Source organism: Hibiscus syriacus, unplaced genomic scaffold (assembly GCF_006381635.1).
Source record: "Hibiscus syriacus cultivar Baekdansim isolate YM2019G1 unplaced genomic scaffold, ASM638163v2 tig00112523_pilon, whole genome shotgun sequence".
Classification (NCBI taxonomy): Eukaryota; Viridiplantae; Streptophyta; class Magnoliopsida; order Malvales; family Malvaceae; genus Hibiscus; species Hibiscus syriacus.
In genome coordinates, this window is record NW_024063355.1 from 1391227 (window position 1) to 1416268 (window position 25042).

At 35.3% G+C, this 25042-nt stretch overlaps 3 protein-coding genes across 3 annotated transcripts; 2 read left to right on the forward strand and 1 right to left on the reverse strand.

Moving 5' to 3' along the window:
• Window positions 1-1038: 1038 nt before the first annotated feature.
• On the forward strand, window positions 1039-23048 carry LOC120181475 (U-box domain-containing protein 27-like). Its single transcript, XM_039186590.1, has 3 exons — window positions 1039-2379; window positions 5406-5412; window positions 23037-23048. The coding sequence occupies exon 1, from the start codon at window positions 1125-1127 to the stop codon at window positions 2337-2339; it is 1215 nt and encodes a 404-aa protein (XP_039042521.1). The 5' UTR covers window positions 1039-1124; the 3' UTR covers window positions 2340-2379; window positions 5406-5412; window positions 23037-23048.
• On the reverse strand, window positions 7438-9783 carry LOC120181474 (probable pectinesterase/pectinesterase inhibitor 51). Its single transcript, XM_039186589.1, has 2 exons — window positions 8802-9783; window positions 7438-8185 (listed from the first exon to the last, which is right to left on the reverse strand). The coding sequence occupies exons 1-2, from the start codon at window positions 9724-9726 to the stop codon at window positions 7500-7502; spliced, it is 1611 nt and encodes a 536-aa protein (XP_039042520.1). The 5' UTR covers window positions 9727-9783; the 3' UTR covers window positions 7438-7499.
• Window positions 19322-21238, forward strand: LOC120181476 (NAC domain-containing protein 82-like). The gene is made up of 2 exons (XM_039186591.1): window positions 19322-19410; window positions 19704-21238. Exon 2 carries the CDS (start codon window positions 19969-19971, stop codon window positions 21097-21099), a length of 1131 nt encoding a protein of 376 aa, XP_039042522.1. The 5' UTR covers window positions 19322-19410; window positions 19704-19968; the 3' UTR covers window positions 21100-21238.
• Window positions 23049-25042: the final 1994 nt, after the last annotated feature.

Below are 25042 nucleotides of genomic sequence, written 5' to 3' on the forward strand. Positions count from 1 at the left end.
TTTTTCCATATGATTCTAGGTTTACCAAGTTTAGCCCTCCTATGAGTGCTCTTCCCTTGGCGTACGCGGAACACCAAAACCAATAATCTGTGTTGTGATGCACATGCCTCTTCAGGGAACACCTTACAGTCAATGCAAGCCCATTGATCCCTATTTCGAACCAGGATGTAATCGATTTGGGTACAATGTCCCCGCTTTGGAATGTAATCAAGTTCACATCTCTCTTATTAAAGAAGGAGTTTGTGAGCACCATATCATGTGCAGTAGAAAATTCAAGCAACATATGCCCCTCCTCGTTCCTACTACCAAACCCGAAAACCCCATGAACACCATCATACCCGTCAGTTGCACTACCTATATGGCCATTGAAGTCTCCCCCTATAAAAACTTTTTGTTCCTCCGGAATGTTCCTAAGTACATCATCTAACTGATCCCAGAAGCAACGTTTCTCCCCCTCCCCTAGGCCAACGTGTGGGGCGTACACTGAAAGGACATTCACCACTTCTTATTCTATAATAACCTTAATCATCATGATCCTATCTCGGTATCTACAAACTTCAACTACATTTTCCTTGAGCCTAGAGGATACCAAGATACCCACCCCATTTCTAGCATTATCTACGCCTGAATACCACAACTTGTACCCATTACACTCTCTGGCGCGAGCCCCTTTCCACCTAGTCCCCTGAATACATGCAAAATCTATTTTCCTATTACTAAGTACGTCGATCAGCTCCAGAAGCCTGGCATTTAAAGTTATATAACTTTATGCTTCTTTCCACTTTTATAGATAAATAAGAAAACTAATTGAAATCTATAAGATGATCAATTCATTATGATACATTGACACTTGTAATGAGTGATCAAATTACTATATTTTAAATTTTAAGAGACTAAAGTGATTTGTTTATAAAGGTCGGGGACTGATTGTGTATTTAACACTAAAAAGCAGTTAATGGCGTCAGTAATCCTTTGACTATTTCTCTCTGTCTTTAAACCTGCATCTCACTCTCCTCTACCACCTCTCACTCTTTCTTTTTTGATTTTCTTTCACTTTCTCTCCGATTTTTCCTTTTTCTCTCACTTTCTTGCCGTCCAAACGGGTAAAAGAAATAAAAAAAACAATGAAAAGAGATGATTTGTACATTACGGTTCCCAGTCTTTTCAGGTGTCCGATATCATTGGACGTGATGAAATCCCCAGTGAGCTTGTGCACCGGCGTAACTTACGACCGAGCCAGCATCCAACGGTGGCTAGACAGCGGCAACAACACGTGTCCGGCCACGATGCAAGTTCTTCAAAGCAAAGAATTCGTTCCTAACAGGAATTTACAACGACTCATTCAGGTCTGGTTCGATTCGGTTGCTCGGCGTCAAGTCGACGCCGAGCTGGCAGGTGCCAACTCAGGCGTTCCTTCTCAAGATCAAGTCAAACTCTTGGTCAAACAGCTTGATAGCAGTTGTCTTTCATCGTTAATGAAGATTGTTTGTTTCGCGAGAGAATCGGAGGAGAATCGTGAATTCCTCGCAAGAATGGACGGGTTTTTTAACTCGGTATTTGATTTCATGAGGAAAGCGGAATCGGACATCAAATTAATCGAACAAATTGTTAGGATTTTGGATTTGATTCAAAGCAAAATTCAGGACAAGGAGCCGTTGCTGCAATCAAATTGCTTGTCAACGATTCTTGTCATTCTACAACGAGGAACTTCAGATTCGCAAATCCAATCGCTTCGATTACTGGAGTCCATAGCAATCGATGGAGAATCCAAGCTCAAAATAGCCGAAAAAGAGGGCTTATTGCTCCAATTAGTGGAATCATTAAGCAAAGAGAAGGATGAAAGACTGATCGAGGCGAGCTTATCCTGTTTGAGCACAATCACAAAGCCTAAAAGAGTAAAACCCAAGCTAATCCAATATCGAATCATCCCGAAACTAAAGAACCTCTTATCCGAACCAAACATGAGCGTTTCGGTAATCGAGAAATCACTAAAACTGCTGGAAACGTCATCGTTTTGCAAAGAAGGGAGAGTGGAGATACAGCATGATTCAATATTGTTACAGGCGATTGTGCAGAAAGTACTCAAAGTATCGAGCAAAGCGACGGAGCATGCGGTGACGGTGCTTTGGAGCGTTTGTTGTTTGTTTAGAGAGGAGAAAGCTCGAGAAGCTGTGGTGAGTAGTAGCAACGGGATGACCAAGTTCTTGTTGCTAATGCAAAGAGATTGTTCTTCAGCTATTAAGCAAATGTCAGCGGATTTGCTCAAGATTTTTCGGGTAAAATCCAACTCTTGTTTGTCAAGTTACGATACTAAGACTACGCATATTATGCCCTGTTGATGAATTTGCTTTCTCCGTTACTTTCCCCTCCCTTTCTTTTGTTGAAGAAACGAGAGGAGGGAAAATTACCCAAGCTTGTAAATCAAACGAAAATTCTGTTAGTGAAATATTGAAAAAGAGATTGATTTGATTTTTGTTAGGGGTGGTTCTTTAAAAGGAATGGATAAATTATATTCAAAATCATTTAATTACGAGTTAAGTTGTAATAAAACTATAAATATTTTACTTAATTATAATATTATTATAAATATATTATTTTGTCTTTGGCATAATAATATTTTTAATTTTAAAATTTTGTATATTTTAAAGTTTTATTAATTTAATTTTTTATTATCAAATCGAATGAACTCAACATGTAATCTTGTTTTTATACTAAAAAATAATAGGATAAACTATACATTTAGTACCTAAACTATTAATTTTAGTCTATTTTAGCACCTAAACATTTATTTTATTTTTTCAAAATCATACCTAATGTTTAGTTTTTGTTTCATTTCAGTATCACACCGTTAAAAACTTAATGTTTTTAGTATCTAAACTATCAATTTTGATACGTTTTAGTACCAAAACTTTCAATTTTTTTAAAAACTTAATGTTCAATTTTGAATGGGTACTAAAATGAAACAAAAACTAAACTTTAGGTATGGTTTTGAAAAAAATAAAAAAATTATATACTAAAACGGATCAAAACTGATAGTTTAGGCACTAAATACATAATATACTCAAAATAATATAACTTTTATGAGAAAATAATAATTTAAGGGAAAGTAGAGAATAAAATAATAAATTTTTAAATATAAAATAATTAAATTTAAAAGGTAAGAATGATTTAGGGGGTACATTTATGTATGGAAAGTGAATGATTAGGTGCTTTGAGTGTGAAATGACTGGATATCCAATGTGAGTGGAAGGGCAGCAAGCAGATCGTGCCACCATGCAGCGCTGTTGTCCCTTACCTTCTATACCCACCCCACTACCCCCTCATCATCTCTATTTCATATATTACATTTTAATAATTTTAGATATAACATGATGGCATTTATTCTGAAAATTTACCGATGATTTATATATTTATCGATTTAATATTGATCAGATTATATTTTTTGATTTAACATCCGTAGCAGTAAAGCGTGCTTCCTGACCCGCGTTATATATTGATTTAGCGTCACGTGTTGTATAGCGCATCCCTTGTACCGCGCTATATGCTGACATGGCTTACACGTAGGTATAGCGCGCCCCCATCCTCTGTTACTTTCATCACACCATATTCTCTCAAATTCTCTCAAATACTCTATCTATTTAAGGTATATTTTCTAATATTTTTAATAGTATGTATTTAATTTATTTAAGCATTTTACTTTATTTAATATTTTACTAATATAATTTTTTTGCAGATATATAATGAAAGGTGGTTTCATCTTCTCGAATTTCACCATCATAATAAACAATAGATGAAAGTCGTGTCATTCTTTGAGTTTAAAAGTACGGTAATATTATATCTGCAAAAAAAATAACTGAAACAAACCTGATTAAATAAATTATATATGAACGAAAATATAACACAATAAATTTTTTACACATCAACATAAATAATTTAAATAATTTAATTTTATATTATTATATGCACCGCAAAACTATTTTGACATATGTTCCTGCTTTTTAATTTTACAAACACAAAAATTAATTGAAAATAATTAGTATAATATTTTTTCAAATAATCATAATAAACAATAAATATAATAAAAAAATTTATAACGAAAAATCGCACGAACTTCTAAATCAAATATGAGAAAATTACTAGAATTATTACTCGTTGACGGAATTGTTGTATTAATTTATAAGTTGAGATGAGAGATGTGAGAAACTTAACCGGGAGTAAAGGGCTTTTATAACCATATAAGGCGTGGTACATGAACCGCGCTATATGTAATTATTTAGATAAAAGGTATAGCGCGGATCACAGTCCGCGTTAAATATAATTCATACTCAGGTATAGCGCTGAGCAAGGGCGGCGCTATACCTTTACGTGGCGTATAGCACGGATCAGGGGGCGCACTATACCACATGACGCCAAATCATCATATAACGTAGGACAGGAAACGCGTTTTACTGCTACGAGTGTTAGATCAAAAAATATATTCTAATAGATATTAAATCAATAAATATACCTATCACCGATAATTTTTCGAAAAAAACGCCTACCATGATCATGGAGTATAAATAATAAAATATGTTATAATATAAATGCTTGCAGATTTCATAATGCATCAAAAAGAAACAATAATAGGAGGCTATACGAATAATTTAAATATATTTATTGGAATCATATATTCTTTTGCACATTAAATAATTTCAATATTTTACCTATTCCTTTATGCCAATGTAAGATGATTTACAGACTACATCAATTCTTGTCACCTTTAATTTTATAATTGGATATAAATCCTACTATTTTGATGGATCGAAGGGTATTTAAACAGTTTTATTCTTTAAAAAAAAATTAAATTTTGTATAAAATAAATATATTTTTATTAATAATTTTTTTTATTTTCAAATTTATAATATGAATTTTTAAAAATTTGCACTTCATCATAAGACATTGGCTTCGTATGGGAATACTACTATTAACCTAACGTTTATTTGATCTTATCTCCTTCGGTGTTTAATTGAATTAAACTGGGATAACTAACATAATATGTTTTCCCCTAATCTATGCACTTACTTCATACTGTAGGTAGAAAAATAAAGCCTAGGCCCTAGAGCCATTGTCCTGTGCCCACCTAGATAAACGGTCAAACTATCTTCCTAGTCCCTCATAAAATTCAACAATTCTTTTTAATAATTTTAGCATATTTTTTAAACTTTACCCCTCCAATAATTTGTATTATTATCACGATCCTATTAGGGGTGTAAATAAACTGAGGTTGAACGAATAAGGTTATGTTCGAGTTCGCTTGTGCATTTTTAAAATTGTTCATTTTCGGTTCGTGTTCGTTTGAATTTTTAATCTCGTGTTTATGCTCGTTTATTTATTCTTCGCGAACATGTTCGTTTAATGTTCATGAGCATGTTCGTTTATATGTTCAAGAACATGTTTATTTAGCGTTCATGAACGTGTTCGTTTATCGTCCTTTTATATGTTCAAATTCTAGTTTTACCCTTTCATTTGTAAGTTTAAAAAATGATAAAATTATACCACTATTCTTAAACTCTTTTAAAATTCACAATTTCAATTTCAACCTATATCATGTGTTCAATTTAGTCCATACTTTCACAAATATTTAAAATGTAAAAAAAATAAAAGGAAAAAGAGGAATGGGTAAACAAACTTATTCATGAACAAAATGAACAAGTAAATAAACGAGCTTGTTCGTGAACATAAATGATACGAACACACTTATGTTCGTTCGTTTATTAAATGAACATATTTTTTTTATACTTGTTTATTTAGCTCAACAAACGAACATTAACGAACGTGTTATGTACTTAAGAATTCACGATATGAATTGAAATACAGAAGATTGATGTTCATTGAAAACAAGAGAATTACAACGATGGAACATAAAAGACGAAATAGAAGAGAGACTAGAGAAAATCATAGAGGAGAGAAGATAACAAGTTTCAACAATATTTCACGCCTTTGTCTCTATCCTCTATTGCCTATATATAACCATCTGTAGTAACCTACTAACCAAATTGATAAAGCCTTGGGATGCCTTCTCTCATACGTACTCTTCTTCTTCACCGATGTTGACGAGGCCAAAGTTTGCTGTGTTTACTGAATTAATTATATTTGGTTCATAACAGAACGTTATACGAACAAGTCATCGAAAGTTATGTTAAATTATACCCCTAAATCTTCAACGAAAGATATAGTGCAAGCGGTAGAGTAATCGTAGACATGACGCAAACTTGTGGAATCAGAAAAGCTATTCAAGAAATCGCCGTGATTAAAAATTCAGGATAACTTGGTAAGGCTGGAACCCGAGATAGACATTGAATTAATGGCACGTGCGAAAATGCATGCTTCATGCAGATGATCTCCCACGTAATGCTAGCCGTACACGTGGACATTCCCAGACACATGAATAGAAACTGAAGGACAAAACGATTCCAACTGCAACAACAAGCACTGGGTTGCAAGAATTGGGCAAATTGGGAGGAGTGACGGGCATGGTATTAAATTCCATCAATAACACAATGTAACAATCGTATCATAATATCTTTTAAAATTATCGTAATTAGGGACTTATATAGTAGTCCGCCATCGCAAAAGAATCTGTTATATAACGATAATGGTGTTGTTCAAATCTGTTTTTGTATGACTGTAATACTCAAAATCATCCCTATAATACCCGTTATGTCCGCAATTATAATAAACACAATGAAACCGAAAATGAGATATTATATCCGTTATCGCAATTGCAATAGTGGACATAACCGAAAATGACATCTTATGTCCGTTATCACCATAATAGCGGACATAACAGACCCTATTGCCTATTCCTTTGACATAATGTTTAAATTCATAACCACAACATCGCAAAACAGCATCCGCAACATAAAACATAGTCATTCTTAGAAAATAAACCACATCTTAACGTCTGCAATACTCGCAACTGTGATACCGCGATCGTAACCGAAATTATAACTATGACCGCAATTTAGTTCAATGATAATGGTTAAGGCAGAGAATCCCATGTCCGACCGAAACCTATGACACCAAGGCAGAAACCAGGGCATTCGGCCGGGGAACAACCATCACAACAACGGTAACCATGACACCATTCGACGGGCAAAGGGTCGAGAGAAGATTATCATACGCGAGAGAAATCTCCTAATATACATAGTTAGATACGTGGCCTAACAATTTTATTAAATATACGTTAATTTTGTGAAAAATTAATAATAACTCAACATGAAATTATATAAGGAAAAAGGAGACTCGGGTTGCAGATTTGACCAGAGAAAGGTTTCTCATTCTTCAGGTGCTAAAAAAACTTTAGATGCAAATATTTATATAATTATTTTATAATAATCAAATATTTATATAATTATTTTATAATAATCAAATATTTATATACAAATATGAGGTGATAGGGCAAATTAACATAAGCGAAAAACATTAATACAATTAATACTCGATAAAGGAAGAAAGAATCAAGACGATGATGGAATCCATTGATCTCCTTGAATGAAATTTTGGACTGAATACGTATGTATATGTTGGGCTGGAATTTCAGAACTCCACGCAACTCTTTTCGACCGATCCGATCCCGGACCGGTATTCCCGAATTCACCGAAGAAGAGTGTCTTCAAAGCAAAGTCACCATCCCACGGCATCCATCCATCGGGATGAATAAGATCTTCCATAACACAGTTCATAAAAACAATCCTCGAAAACTCCTTCCACGGCCTTCCCAGATAGTTCCTGTGCACTTTGGGATTGCTACGGTAGTATCTCATGTATTCATCGGTTCCATTGATCAAGCAGTTCTGGAAGACCAGACCGGTTGATTGAGCAGGATCTGTTCGACCGAGAGCTGCGATCGCATTGTTCGATCCTTGGTCGGGGTTTAACTGAAGGGGAGCGACCAAGATTTCGCAATCCTGGAACATCGAGGCCGAGTTTCCAAACACGAAATCGACGTTCCCCTGAATACGGCACTTCTTGTAGAACTGGCGGAGCGTATGAGCATAGAGGGTATCTTGGTTGCCAAGGAACTCACAGTTTTCAACTACGGAGAGATCACTGTCTGATCGGAAGGCCACTGCTTGGTGCACATCAGGGCCTGCTGTGTTCCTGATTGTGAGTCCTTTTGCCATGAATCCATCACTGAGAACTCCTGCAACAGTTAAATCCCATTGTCAAAATCTCTCCCAATTGCTGATTTCCATTGCTTAGTAGAAAAAAGTTCGGTTAGACTCGTGAATACTTGAGCTTGGCTAAATATTAATCAAGCTGAATTCAAATTCAAATAACTTGCGAACAAATGTACCATTTTTATACGGTTATGTCGAAATTCTACGGAAAAAAGGTTAAAACTTTGTGCAAGAGAGCTCAAATATAGGTAAGACTAGGGATTTAAATTGCGGGTACGGTCGTATTTTTGATCCGTTTCGTTCATCGCAGTTGTGATTATAACAATGTTGTTGTGGTCATTACGAATATCATGGTCGTAAATTTTTTTTGAATGAAATGATTTTTTTAAAATTAAAATAGCAGAAAAATAACAATATAACGATCAACTATTGTCACGATTAGCCACTAAGCATGAAATAGTGATCGCGATCCATCGTTATTTGGTGTGATTCCGTTTCACACTACTGCTATTCGGCCGCTATTTGAATATGGTATTCACGTTTAGAAGGGAGGGATGGGTTTGATGAAAATTTTTGAGAGAAATTGGTTCAGGTTGAGAGAGAAAATGAGGAAAAAGGAGAAAGGGTGGGGATACTCACCGACCGTAGCAGTGTTATAAGTGGAGATTCCATGCATCTTCACGTTTAAAGAACCTGTAATAATGGTTTTACCGATTCCATCGCCCAAAAACACCACATTTCTCTTCTCAAACGGCACCCTCACTGTTTCTTCGTACACACCTTCCTTTATATATATCACGAATCGCCGTGTACTCTCCGGATTGTCCGGTGCGGCGTTCACCGCCTCTTGCACAAACTTATAATTCCCTCCTCTTCCGTCTTTACTCACCGTTACATCCACCTTCAAGTTCGACGGAACGCCCCCTTTAGACCGCAGCTCCGTCCCACCCGTCACCTTCTCGTAAAACCCGTCCCGCTCCGTCTTGGGAGGGACCCACGCCGCCATGTCCTTCCCGAAATTATCGTAAGCCACCATCATGCTCAACGCGTTGCTGGTGTGTTTAGTCAAAGCGTCCAAAAACGACATGGTTTTGCCGATAAGTTTGGTGGTGTTGACGTACTTGAGCGCGCTCCAACAGCCGAAATGGTAGCCAAGGGAGGCGCTCATCCATGCACGACAGTCCTTGATCTTTCCACGACTCAGAGAGTCATTGGTTGATCTGATGCGATAATCCGAGTAATAAAGGATGTTGATACAGTTGGTCGCGGCGGTGGTGCGGTTCAGGTCGCCTCTGGAGGCGGTGAGGACGGTTTTCAACATGGATTGTCCGGTTTTGAGCTTGTCGTAAGTGACGGTAAGGGCTGATCGGACGAAATCGAGGGAAGTTGGATTAGGAGGGAGGGAGGATTTTGAAAGGGAGGCCCTACAAGGCCGTGGGTAGCGCGTGGATTTGCATGCAAGGCGGATTTCGGAGGAAACAGGGAAATTCGGGTTTCGAGTGGAAGACGACGGAGTGAAGGAAAAAACAAGGGAAAGAAGGTAAAAGAGAAGAAGAGCGGACATGAGTACTGATGCAAGCGAAGAAGGAGATTTTCCGTGAGTTTTTCTGGGAATGTGCTTGTGAGAATGGAGAGATGGAGGTGGTGAAGATGAAGGCATGTATTATATATACATATATAGCACAACTAATGGAGGTTGTAAGTTGGCAATTGGGAGGTGATTAGGAATTCATGGGTTTGAAAAGTTTTGGAAATTTGTTATCCTTCGGATTAAAACATTGATTTTCGTACCTAAAACATCCTCAAATATGAAGTGATCCGCCGTACAATTCGATTTTAGTTTCACGGTTTTTAATTTCACATTTAGACAAAAATGTTAAAACTCATTCATATTATATATATCAACGTATAAATATACGTCATATCATAATTTTAAATATATAATATGTGTCGTATTATTACTTTAGGCATATAATATGTATCATGTTATCACTTAAAATAAATAAGACTTATCACACCAACGATAAGTAGGGATGGCAACGGGTTGAGTTCGGGTCAGGTATTGGTCTTCCCGTTCCTGTTTAAAAAACTCGTATCCGTCTCCGCTTAAAAAACCGCGGGGATTTAAACGGGATCCCCATCGGATAATCGAGGAAAACTGCGGGGAAACGGGTATCCTCGTTTAGCATAAACGATTATTTAAACGGGTATCGGGCCGAGTATATATATTTAAATTAAATATATAAATATTATATATATATATATTTAAATTTAAATTAAATTTATTAATATTATATATATATAATAATTATTTTTAATATTTATCGGTTTGGGTATCGGGCCGGGTATTAGGGTAATCGGGGCGGGGATTACCAAACACGTCCCTGTCTCCGTTTAGCATACACGGTTTTTCTCCGTCTCCATCCTCGTTTATCATCCTGAACCCGACCCACTTAATTCGGTTTTCGATTTTTACCGTCGGGTTCAATTTTTTTTGCTATCTATAACGATAAGCGTTAACCGTTTAATTAACTAATGATTTCTATCAAACCCAAAGATATTTTATCATAAACTAGAATGTTAGGGATCAAAATATTAAAAGTAAAATTATAATCAAAATAATTATTTAATTAAACATATAAAATATATTTATTTTTACGTTATGTTAAAATTGTTTTAATCTAAAAAATAAAGAACAAAAATAATTAAATGACACGATGTGCTCAATTATATATATTTTAACACGTGATATCATTACAGCTAATAATCAACAATTTTATTAAATATATATTAATTTTATGAGAAATTAATAACAAATCAACGTGATAATTATAAAGAAGAAGGGTTCATGCACACGATAATCTTTAAATTTTAAACGTAAAAAATGGATATTTTATTCTAAGAGGAGCTTAGGGTACTTTTAGTATTAGTTATTATGCAACTAATAAATTTTAAAAAATATATATTAATAGTTGCATAATGCATAATAATGGTTCATAATTTATTGTAAGTTGGCAACAATAATAGTTCATAAATGACACTAATAATGGTTGAAAAGTGACATGGTAAAATTGTACATTTTAGTCATTGTATTTTAGAGTATTTACAAGATTAGTCCTTAAGCTTCAACTATAAATACCCTAACCCATTTAGCTTTAACTATAAATACCCTAACTCATTTAGCTTTAAAACCATCCCAAAGCATTATGGCTTTCTTCCAATACTAGAGAATTTAGAGAGTTTCTTGAGAGTTGTTTTCTCATTTTTATCAAGAGAGAATTATCATTGTTTTCTCCTTGGTAGATCGAGAGAGGTTGTAATTCCTATTTTCTCATAGTGAAATTCTTCTATCGTTGCCCGTGGTTTTTACCCTATATTATTTAGGGGTTTTCCACTTAAATATTGTGTCTTCTTTATCTTCATTTTTATTTTCTCAAATTATCAGTTGCGATTTTACTCTATCCGATAGCCGTCTTCCGTAACACTTAGAAGTATGTCCGTAACAACTCAATGAAGAACCATCAATCCATGGCCTAACTGCAAACACAATCAACCCTCAGTATACAGTTAACCCCGCTCCGATGCAACGCATCGTCCACAACAAGAATCGATAAAACAGAAACAAAGAGGTACCCTCCAAAGAGCAACGAAAACATATGAGAATACACTCTTCCCGGCATACTATTAAAGCAAACTACCTGCTACCAATAAAAGAGACTACGCCACACGAAAATACAACACACATGCAAACTGAAAAGCCCAACAACCAACAGAAGGGAGACGTCTCCTAACAAAACTTCCAGAGAACACACGTAATTAAACATATTTTACAACAAAATGATAATCTAATAATAGACCACCTACTTAATAGACAAAGAAAAAAAACAGCACAAAACAAAACCAAGTTAAACACCAAAGCCACTCCAAGATACTGTATATCCATCCAGAACGCCAATCCTTCTCTATCAACATCGAACACCTCGACAAAAATGAGAATTCCATGGAATTTCACCAACACTAGCTAGAATAAGACCAGTACAGATAAAACCATCATGAAAACAAGCAATAAATTGAGCTCCTTAGGCCACTATATAGCACCTCTATAGATCTAGTAAAGCAAGCCACATACCAGTATTAAAAAACTCTTGCAGAAAATGCAACAATCACCAACCATTATGGCTAGAAACCAAACAATAAAACACCAATAAATCCATCTAGCTTTGAGGAGTTTTGACCATTCGAAACTTAGAAGCACACAGCTTAGAAACCCAAAAATTATCGTCAAGCCATAATTTCTGGAAATCCTATCCACCAACTTCTAATTCTTACTTCCCTGTAGGAGTAACAAATCAACCTACTGCTCTCTTACTAGCTTTCTCGTCGCTGACATTTTTACCTCGCTCCCACAACCTCGAATGTTCCACGCTAGGATCTTCATCCACTCTCGCTAGCTTCTGCAACTTGATCCACTCTACTTCTTTCCCTCCAACAAGGCAAGCTCTCTAATGTTCCACAATAGTTCTCAGCAATATATCGGGCACAGTATCGATGTTGGACATAGGACGATTGTCACATTAAACCCAAAGAGTCCATTGTTGTTTTGATCACAACTCCGTGAATTGAAATGACATATTTTTTCCCTTCGTGACAACATGTAAGCATAAATTTTTGAGAAAAAACCCAAGAATTTGTATCTTCTCCTTCAACAAGGGCAAAAACAATTGGAAGGATATTACGATTATCATCTTTAACAACTGTCAATAGTAGAACTTGTTTGTTTTTTTCATACAAGAATGTCTCATCAATTTGGACCACAGGCTTGTAGAATTTCACAACATTAATGCACTGTGGGTAAGTCTAAAGCAACTAGTAGAATTGGCATCGATATCGAAGCACTCGATCATTGTTGTACACATGACAAGTTTCGAAGTCCACTATTGTCTTAATATTCAATCTGCATACTATGCTAAACCAACTTGGTAGTTCGTTGTAGGATGAATCCCACTCACCGTGCTGTTTTTAATGACATTCTGCTTTGTCTTCCATTCTTTCCCGTAGGAGACAGTGTACTCATATTGAGACTGTATAGTTGAAATCAACACAATAATAGTTATATGAGAGCTTACTTTGACCATGGGCATGATGGCTTGGCAGATAATGTCAGAGCCCAAGTTGGAATGGTCCTGGTTGATCCCTCTAGCACAACATGTGTGAGGACCTTTGTATATTGTTAGTCCCCATATGTTATTTTTCCTCTTCCTCTTCGATACACGAACCATTTAGTTTCATCTGTTATCATGTTGGAAATAGTAGCAAATATACTTTTTGGTGGTTGATCGGTCCACTTTAAAGTGAATAGAATTACGAATGTTGTAATTCTTAATAGCAATAATCACTTCTTCTTTCGATAAAAACTCCATTCTAAAATATAACTCACCATCATTGACTGATAAGTTAAATTTATAGTCATCAACATTAGACATATTTATAAATTTTGGCCCATGCATTGCATAATAGTTAGCTTCATTCATGTGTGCTGGAGGTTCGGTGTGTATCGTAGTTGTGGGAACTTCATCTACATCATCATCATCGGAGTTCATGTTAAACTACGGTGAATCTGGCTCAACGAGTTGTCCAGTCTCAGCACCATATACACCTGGCTCATGAAAAGGTTCTTCTGGTGGAGATAAGAGTTTCTCTGCGATGCCGATATTTAGGTCGAACAAGCTGATAGTTGAATGTCTTCCCCTTGAACTTGAATGCATCGTATCATACGAGTTTTGGACTAAGTGTTATGTCGTAGGCATCTCAACATTAAGGTAGAAGAATCTCGCAGTTGAATGCCTCTTGTTGGGATTTTTGAAAGCTCGATTCGACAACCAGAACGGTTTGTAAAGAGGGGTCGGAACGGTTTTTGAGTTTAGGGAGTAAGAAGATTGAAAGATAGAAAATTGCACAGCGATTTAGAGTGGTCTGACTTTCTAAACCAAAGTCTACGTCCATTACCTTAGCTCCTCACCAAGGATTTTTCAACAAATTCACTAATTTGTTCTTTCTTTTGAGGACAAAGAGATAACCTTACAATTCCCTAGTTTTTCTGGGCTAAACTAGAACATTTCCCTAGCTTTTACACGGGATAAGCTAGAACCTTTCCCCTTTACAAAAGGATAAAATAAGTAAACAAGAAAACTTCTCTAAGGTAGGTGTTTACAAGATTGAGCTCACAAGAACAAAATATTTACAAGAGAAAGATGAAATAAGAATGAAAAACTCTTCTCTTGTGTTTAATTGCATGGATAGTTTTTCTCTCTATTCTTCAAGTGTCCTTATCTTGTATTTATAGCTTGGAATGTGTTTGATGTTGTATATAGTCGTTGGGGATGTTTTGGAGATGTTTGGGGATGATTTTTCTACTCAAAAAGGCTGCCCATAACATGGTGCATCGATACCCCTTTATTAAATTCAAATAAACTAGTTGTTACTAGCCGTTGCAGTCTTCGTGGATGGATGCACAGCAGGATGCATCGATGCACAACCTTGATGCATCGATGCACAGAAGGATGCATCGATGCACTAATTGCATTCGGTATTTGAGTGCATGGATGCACTGCATGATGCATCGATGCACTAGTGCAGGTGCATAGATGCACTGTAGGGATGCATGGATGCACTGCAGGGGGTGCATGGATACACTTTGACACCCTTTAGCATTTTGGCTCAAATCCGAATTTAATGGACTTTGAATTATTTTTGAAACCTTTTAAAACTTTGAATAAATTCAATTAAGTCCAAAAACCATTTTGCCTTAAATTGTTATATCAAAACATAGTTCAACAATCTCCCCCTTTTGATATAACAAAACATTTGAAAATTTGTTTTTGGCGAAACTCCCCCTTTTTCATTTAGAAATTGATTTTTTCAAACCAAACTTCTCCCCCTTTTTGTTATATTAAAAATAATTCGATCTTTGAAGTTCAAAATAACTTTGGAAAGTAAGTGGTAAATTTGACATTTAAAAATCATATGAAAAATCAAAGCTCCCCCTAAATAAATGCATTCCAATCAAAATTTAGCTTTAAGAACTTGACACTTAAAAAGAAATTAAATTTCTACAAAGAATAACAAATGTGTTAGTAGCACATGAAATTCAATATATCCAAGACTAAAATACTTTATGCAATACCAATTGTTGAAATTTGATATCAATACCATTTGTTAAAATTAAGTGCATATGCATAAAGTTTTTCAAAAATATTATGCATTTTGAAAATTTTGATATCAATTGTTAGAGAGATATTATTTTCATTTAAACCACATGCATAAACATTCAAATTTAGGTCAAAATTTTAAAATTTGTAAAATCAAAGTATTTGAAAATTTGATATCAATTGTTAGAGAGATATCATTTGCATTAAAACAATTTTGACCAAAATCTTATTATGATGAACTAAAAAATCTTAAAAATTAATATAACTTTAAAATGTTCATCATAATCATATTTTCAACATACATGAGATTAAAACGATGATGCATAATCATTTAAAACCAAAACTCATGCATGCTTAAAATCAAATGAGCAACCAAATAACCAAAATAAAAAACATTAAGCTTAGAGGTTACCCATTCCTTTTTCATGTGTGGCTAGAGCATCTTGAATATCATCACTTTCATCACCATTGCTCCCACACACCTATAAGAGACATTTATTTTGATTTTGGTATCCAAATTGATTTGGATCCTTGGACATTAGGTTCAATGCCCCTTGTTCCTTTTGGAATCCATACTTGTCTAATTTTAAAACGATTTCATTTCTTCAAAGGACAAGTATGTTCCTTATGACCATGAAAATGACAATGTGAGCATTTTGTCATTTATAAAGATAATAGGTTGTTTTTAGAAATTAATTCTTTTTCTTTTGTTAAGCTTTTAAGCTTAACTCCTAACTCAAAATTTGTCTTTTGTAAATCATTTATTTTGATTTTTGAAAGCTCTAAATTATTTTTAAAAATTTCATTTTGATTTTCAAAATCAACTTTTGCTTTCAAAATCAAATTATCTTTAATTTTGAGTTTTGAAATTAATTTCGTATATTTGGAATTCATGATCTCAAATCCCAAATACAACCTATTATAAGCATCTTGTAACTCATCAAAAGTAAATGAATTAAATTCATTTGAGTTAGAAGATACCTCGAATTCTTCTTGAGTGGTCATGAGGCATAGGTTGACTACTTCATCTTCATCATTGGAATCATCTTCATCATTGGAATCATCTTTATCACTCCAAGATGCAACAAATGTCTTCTTCCCATTTTTCTTTAGAAGATAACATTCATACTTGGCATGCCCCTTTCTTTGTCAATTGAAACATATCGGGGGACTCTTATTCTTGGTTGATTCATGTTTCACTTCCTTGGAAATCATGAATCTCTTGAGTTCCTTGAAGAGCTTGACCATCTCTTCTTCTTGTTCATCATCGTCTTTATCCACCTCATCACTTGAATCTTGATAAATTTCATTGGTGGATTTAAAGGCAATACCTACCTCTTTCTTCTTCTTGTTTTTCTTCTCTTCCCTTTCTTCATCTTCCTTCACCATCATCTCATGAGTGAGAAGGGAACCAATTAGCTCATCGAGAGTGAGAGACTTTAAGTTTCTTGCTTCGATAATGGTCGTCTTCTTCGATTGCCACTCCTTTGGAAGAGAGTAGATCATCTTTCTCACAAGCTTCTCATTAGGGATTACTTCTCTATATCCCTTGAGACCGTTGACAATCACAGAAAATCTATCCGTCATAGCTTTGATGTATTCATCGGGTTTCATCTTGAAGTTCTCGTAACTATGGTTGAGAAGGCTTTTCTTTGATTCCCTCACTTCGTCGGTTCCTTCATGAGTGACTTGGTGTTTATCCCAAATCTCTCACTCTAATCATTGTACTTGCTGGGTGAGGAGGAGTAACCGTCCATGATTGAGTTCCAATCTCCTAGATTGTAGGATTGAATAAAGTACATCATCTTATTCTTCCAATGTGCATAATTTGCTCCATTGAAGAAGGGTGGCTTGTTGACCAGTTGTGAATCCATAATGGGATATTCTTCAAGATAATAAGCACCGGAGGAAAAAGTCATTTCTTTGTCGGTTGCTTCAGAAATTGGTAGAGCTTCTTCGAGGATCGTCTCAAGGTGGTTAAACCTTCTTAACGAGTTAGGCTCTGATGCCAATTGTTGGGATTTTCGGAAGCTCGATTCGATAACTAGAACGGTTTGTAAAGAGGGGTCGGAACGGTTTTTGAGTTTAGGGAGTAAGGAGATTGAAAGATAGAAAATTGCACAGCGATTTAGAGTGGTTCGACTTTCTAAACCAAAGTCTACGTCCACTACCTTAGCTCATAACCAAGGATTTTTCAACAAATTCACTAATTTGTTTTTTCTTTTGAGGACAAAGAGATAACCTTACAACTCCCTAGTTTTTCCGGGCTAAACTAGAACCTTTCCCTAGTTTTTACACAGGATAAGCTAGAACCTTTCCCATTTACAAAAAGGATAAAATAAGTAAACAATAAAACCTCTCTAAGGTAGGTGTTTACAAGATTGAGCTCACAAGAACAAAATATTTACAAGAGAAAGATGAAATAAGAATGAAAAACTCTTCTCTTGTGTTTGATTACTTGGATAGTTGTTCTATCTATTCTTCAAATGTCTTTAGCTTGTATTTATAGCTTGGAATGTGTTTAATGTTGTATATAGTCGTTGGGGATGTTTTGGAGCCGTTTGGGGATGATTTTTCTACTCAAAAAAGGCTGCCCATAACATGGTGCATCGATACCCCTTCATTAAATTCAAATAAACTAGCTGTTATTAGCCGTTGCAGCCTTCGTGCATGGATGCACAACAGGATACATCGATGCACTAATTGCATTCGGTATTTGAGTGCATGGATGCACTGCATGATGCATCGATGCACTAGTGTAGGTGCATAGATGCACTGCAGGGATGCATGGATGCACTGCAGGGGGTGCATGGATGCACTTTGACACCCTTGAGCATTTTGGGTCAAATCCGAATTTAATGGACTTTGAATTATTTTTGAAACCTTTTAAAACTTTGAATAAATTCAATTAAGTCCAAAAACATTTTGTAAATTCAATTCAAGTCCAAAAACCATTTTGCCTTAAATTGTTATATCAAAACATAGTTCAACAACTCCCATTGGAATTTGAAGACATTGTGTCAAATGGGTACTGAACAGATTGTTGTGTCGATGACATCCCCATATTCAAGTAAAAGAAATTTGCAGATGAATGTCTTCCCCTTGAACTCGAAGCGATGTTGTCATATGGATTGTTCGTGGAGCCACCTTGAAATTTTAGTGGTAAACTCCTCAAGAGTGATGTTTCTCTTGAAGGATATTCTGACACTGATTTGATATGAAGACACCGCCTGTTTCATATTCCCTAATTTCTCAATCACAGTAAACATTAACTGAAATATGCCTCATTTTTAGAGTTTGAAAGTTTAAAGATTGAGAGTCTTATATTTATAAAAATAATATATTAATTATGCCTAATTAAATAAATAATATATGGACTTAAAAGTAAACTAATGCTAAAACATTTTAAAAAAATTCATAGTAAATTTAATAACACAATTTAATATTATTATCGTCTCAAAAAAATGTATCGAAATTTAATCGTGCCTTCCATTTTATATAAGTACAAAATAAAATAAAATCATTAGTATAAAAAATTTTGGTTAAAAAATTAAATATAGAATAAATATAATATATTAATAAATAATTTTATATTAGAAGAAAGAATGTAAAAGTAATTTTGTTACGATTTGATGTTTACATTCTAGAGTATTTTTAAGGGAGGGGTGAGTCGTCGAGTTTTAAGGCTCAGATAATAATGAAGTACATAATAATTCATCTTCAATAATAGAACGCGCGAATAATAATCCGTACTTTGCTTGCGTGACATTAATTCAAAAGAAAATCTAAAAAAATACAGATGTTTGATCCGCACCTTATGTCCATGCCAATAAATAAGTGTTAAATCGATGAAATTTTATCAAGAATGACATAATTATTAATGGTTTAGGTGATTTTTTGTTGTTGATAAAAACGCCTATAAAAGTAGGGCTAAGCGTCCTTTAGCGTACTCTTTACTCTTCGCTTCTCTTAGTTATCTCAACTCTGCTCCAGGACTCGGCCTCCCTAGGTGCTATCTCTCGCGGCTTCCTTCCCCACGGGTAAAATTCTAGGGTTACATATCTCAATTTCAAATTCTATTTATTGTTCGCCACAAATAATCTTCGATTGGAGGTCTTTTCTCTGACATGTTACGTCTTCCTTGATTTTTGGGCTTAGGGTTTCCTTGATTTGAATGATCTGATTGATGGTCTTGTGATAGTTTTTTTTTATGAACTATTTAATATTGAAAGCACGGTTCGTATTTTGGGTTTCCTTGATTTGAATAAACTGATCGATGATTTTTTTTTTGATGAAATTTCAATTGATATGGGGGTCTTTATATTGAAAACAGGGTTCGTATTTTACAGCAAATGTCTTTTGAGCTCAGTTGGGAACAGCCGATTCTTTATTCTGATTTTCGGTTTATGAACTGTGGGAGACTGAGGTATTTTTCTCAAAAGATTTCTTTTAGGCATTGGACCTGGCCTATATTCTACGCGTCAGGTTTGATTTGACCCGTTTATCCGTTTTAATTCTTCAATTCGGACCCGCTAATTTATTCTAAAGGGAGTTGCAGTTTTTCCTAATTCAGTTTCTAGTGATTACTTTGTACTTTTATGATGGGTAAAAACTCATGGGCACCGGGATTTCGATTCCACCCCACTGATGTGGAGCTGATTATGTATTATCTGAAGCGGAAAATATTGTGCAAGAAGCTTTCTGTCAATCCAATTGCTGAAGTCGAGATTTACAAGTATGCACCATGGGACTTGCCTGATAAATCGTGTTTGAAGACCGGGGACCTTAAGTGGCACTTTTATTGTCCGATGGCAAAGAAATACAGTAGAGGAGATAGGGTGAATCGAGCTTCTGCGTATGGCTATTGGAAAGCTACAGGAAAGGATAGGGCTGTAAAGTACAATGACGAAGTTGTAGGGATGATAAAAACCTTGGTTTTTCACCAAGGTAAAGCTCCACGTGGTGACCGAACGGATTGGGTGATGCACGAATACAGACTTGAAGATAAAAATCTGGCTGACAGAGGGGTAGTTCAAGATTCCTACATGCTTTACGTTGTATTCAAGAAGGATGGTATGGGCCCAAAAAATGGTGCTCAATATGGAGCACCATTTAAGGAAGAGGAGTGGAGTGATGACGATGATGAGACAAATTTGCCTGATACAAGTTCCCTTTGCGGCACGTCTACAGTAGCTGTTGGTAGTGCCTCGTTCTTCCCTGAGAGCCTGTGTGTTGGAACAACTGTTGATTCAAATTGGGTTCACCCACAGCCATCGTTTGGTCATGCTAATGATGAAGTAAATTGTACCGCTGTCACTGATGCTGATGTATATAGTTCCCCTACATGCGTGGGGTTCACAAGTGGGGTTCACCCACAGCCATTGGTTGGTCATACTAATGACGAAGTAAATTGTACCACCGTCACTGATGCTGATGCTTATACTTCCCCTACATGTGTGGTTAATACTGAAGCTCCCACTGTTGCTGCTGCTGACTCTGTTCCTGCACTGTTGGAGGCTCCTCAACTCGCCCTGGTTCCTAAAGATCAAGAGCCCAACGATAACAACATTGTATCTATGCTGGATCACTTTACTGAAGATGATTGTCAAATGATTTGGAATGTTACTGATTCATTTACCGAGGCACCCCAAGTTTGTGAGGAAGATGATGTTCTATCCATGCTGGAAGCTTTCACTGATGTCGACAATTCAAATAATTGGTGCCTTTGAATAAAGATTTCATAAAACACACACTCTTTCAATTGTCGAATTTGATAGGTCTGCACCTTTTTTTTTTTTTCATTTTTAGGAATAAATGCTACTATTTGGTTTACCAGTTTTCTTAGCAGGAGTTTGGTTTGAGATAAAAGTTTGTAACACTAGCATTTGAGATCCTTGTGTCTGTTTGATTTATCATCTTATGTTCTCATGCTTTTGTGTAATGGAATTTTGAGTTTCGGCATGCAATGTTCGGTTCTCTGTAATTGACATATGAACCTCATATAATGTTTTGAATGGATGCTTACATGTCAGTTGGGAAATTGATGATTCCTTTGTTAGATTTGGACAGAATCATTAGATGACAAGTACAAACAACATTGAAGTTGCTGTTGTACTGGTAAATCTCAGACCAAATGTGTTACTCCTTTTCTCCTTAGTTATGTTGTTCTATTTAGAGTGGTCTATTTTTATATTATTATATCCCACAAATCAAGGCATAAAACACAAAAACCTTTTGGGTAAACTACACAGTGAGTATTTAAACTATCAGTTTTGATCGGTTTTAATATTTAAATTTTAAATTTTTTCAAAACAATACATAATGTTTAGTTTTTGTTTCATTTGAGTACTCCGCTATTAAGAACATAACGTGTTTAATATTTAAATTATCAGTTTTGGTATGTTTTAATATCAAAACTTTCAATTTGTTTCAAAATTTAACGTTAAATTTTGAACGGGTACTAAAATGAAATTAAAAATAAACTTTAGGCATGATTTTGAAAAATGAAAGTTTAAGTATTAAAATAATCCAAAATTGATAGTTTATGTACTAAATACGCAGTTTAACCAAACCTTTTTCACTCTTGGTTCATGCACACAACAATCTGTTTCAATCCTATATTTTAGCTTTAAACCTAAAAGACATCCTATTGACCAATATAGATGAATCTTATTTGAATTAATTGATCAATAAATTAAATATAGATGAATATAGAAAATTGACCATCCACTAGATCACATAAGAATGATTTGGCAGTGTAACCATTCAAACTTTTTTTTGTTGCATTTTGGGTCTAAAAATAAATTCATAGTTTAGACTGACCCTGTTGATTTAGATCTACACAAATGGGTTTTAGGGAATAAAAGCACCGACGCCAAGAGACGATGCAGATCATCTTTCCTCATTTACTCAACCAAATCTTCCCCCATCAACAACAAAGAAGTCAGCCGTGTCGATGAGCCAGATGGAAAGGGATATTGCCTTTTCATGTGGGGCGAGACTGGGTTCACGAGGGATAAGACTCTACATGGTCCCTTTGTTGCAACTCCCCTAAACGACATTTCCGAAATCCAAGCTCGAGGTGGGTGTGCTTGCGCTGGACCTTATGGTCAATGCTTGCTCGGTATTGACCAGACTCGGTAGTTTGCCATTACAGAAGCTACCAGAAAGGTATTTGTATAAACATAGCACCAGAGAAACGGTTTAGGGCATCGATATTCATCACATAAATTTACTACAATCGACTACAATAACAAAACCATTTTGGATCATTCACAGTATTCATTAGAATTCCACAGGTAGCAGTAATGATTCTATTTAGGATGGCCTTGAAAGGTCTGGTCTGCTTTACATTCAATGGTGTGTCGTATGTCTGTCCTCTAATAAAAGTATTGAAACACCTGAGCCCAAAAAACAACACTCGCAGAAAATAGCTCCATTGATTATCAGTACATAACCGGAGGAGTTGGCAGTGATGTAAACGTTGCCATCATCGGGCATAGATCATGCGGAAATGTTAAACTCTAGCAGATTATGTAAGCCCGAAAGATAAAGCCTCTTGTATTCGTTTAGCAGAACTGTTCCGAACCCTCTAAAACAAAAAATACAGTTAAATTCAATGTATTATGCTTTACAACACAGACTATCATCATTTATGTTGCAAAAGAAATTGGCCAGGGAGATGAAAAGGAGCATCTCGAACCTCAAACTGAAATTTTGCTCACAATTAAGAAGAAAAACATTACCATGATTTCAAAGGAAATGACTGGCCATCAAAAGTTGTGACTTCTCCTTCTCTTGTTCAATCTGCATCGAAGCTTCAGCTTTTATTTCTTCAACCCTCTTGTCCCAAATATTATCTATTAGCTTCCAGGTTTCATCACTGACGGTTTTAGTCTGTACAGATAAAATGAAGTTTAGAACCAAATCGGCATTGTTGCCAGAGCTCAGAAATGAACTATATAACCAATTAAAATGAAAATCTGTCCAACTTGCCACCATAGGACGTGGTGCACCGAAAGTTGAAAATCCAGAATTTCCAGGTGCAAACGTAACCCTCCCTGGAAGTGTGACCCAATGGATCGCCCGTCATAAATCAGGGCTCCATATTCGTCAACTGGAGTGACAGTAGGCTGGACAATGGGCAAAAGCATCAATCATGCAATCACCAAAAACGATGCAAGAAAATACTTGAACAGTAAATCACAACAATATAACATTCTACCATTGTAATGCTTGAATAGTAAATCACAAGAATCATATAAAACCAAAACTTCAGTCCATGCATTTTCGTTTTCCCTAAACATTTCATTCCTTGGATCAAAATCTACCTGAGATATTCGAGGTGCTCTATTGTATATATCCCAAATTTCCCCTGCTTTAATCTCTCCCTTTTCAAGTAAAACATCAGCATAAATGGGAGTTGTATGGAGTCCATTTATCTAATGAGTGAGTTGTGTTATGAACAAAAGACCATTGATCTTAATTGGGAAATATGTGTGATGTGTGTGAATTTGCCAAAATGATAATTATGCATGTGTGCATGTGCTTTGCTGCCAATTATATTACGATAGGAAGCATGTGTATATTCTGGATTTTGTGAACATCTACAATGCATTAGATGATTATAAAAACATGACATGATGGCATGATTATTGAGGTAAAAAACAAGTGAAGAGTGAATGCATATAGGGTTTTTCTTTAGCCTTGGCATGTACATCATATTTGAATGCTTAGTCATTCACTAAGCTTTATATCTCACACTCGTTGTTTAGTATTTTTCAAATATATACTTGTCGATTCGAGAGCTTGAGGGGCAAAACACTTGGTGGTGATCAAAGCAATGAAGCTTTTGTAAAGTTATTTTGAATCTTGGTTTTATTTTGAGGCAATATAGAATCCTCAATTGAACTTTAAGTTGATTTGTTCTTGTGACACTTACTAATGCATAAGTGACCTATAATGATCTATGTTGTACTTCGATTCTTGAGTAAGTAGTGAAATGATGATTATTGATGTTGAAATACATGTTATACAATATGCTCAAGTATTCCTTGAGTGACCAAATGTTGTTATATGCCTTAAATAAGTTATTTGTCCATTTAGACAAGTGACATTAAGTGAACATAACATGTTAGGCCCTTAGGATGCATGAAACGACTAATAATGCACAAAATGGTTAGGTAACTCGTGTTTAAGTTGATTTTATATGCAAAATTTAACTTTAGATGTTAAATACTTGTATTTTATGTTAAATAATGTTTTGAAGTATGTTACATATGTATTATGACATGTTCTAAGTGATTTAAGGGTCTCCAAACATGTTCATGAATATTAGTATGCATTTCTGCATTTTCTAGAAAAATATATTGAGACCTTTCTTAAAAGGATCGATCCCTTTAGGCAAAGGATCGATCCCTCTCGTAAAAGGATTGATCCTAAACCTAATGTTTTGCAAATGATCGATCCCCGTGAAAAGAGATCGATCCCTTCATTGTTTGCTAGATGAAAATTGATAAAATTGAATTTATTAAAGACTTAAAGTGTTCCCTAAGTCCTTGGATTGTCCATGAACTTTAAAATATATTCAATTTGGTCCATAAACATGATTTTACAATTAAAGCGTGATTTTAACTTGGATTTTGTTAGATTTGTTCTATGACTCTATAATGA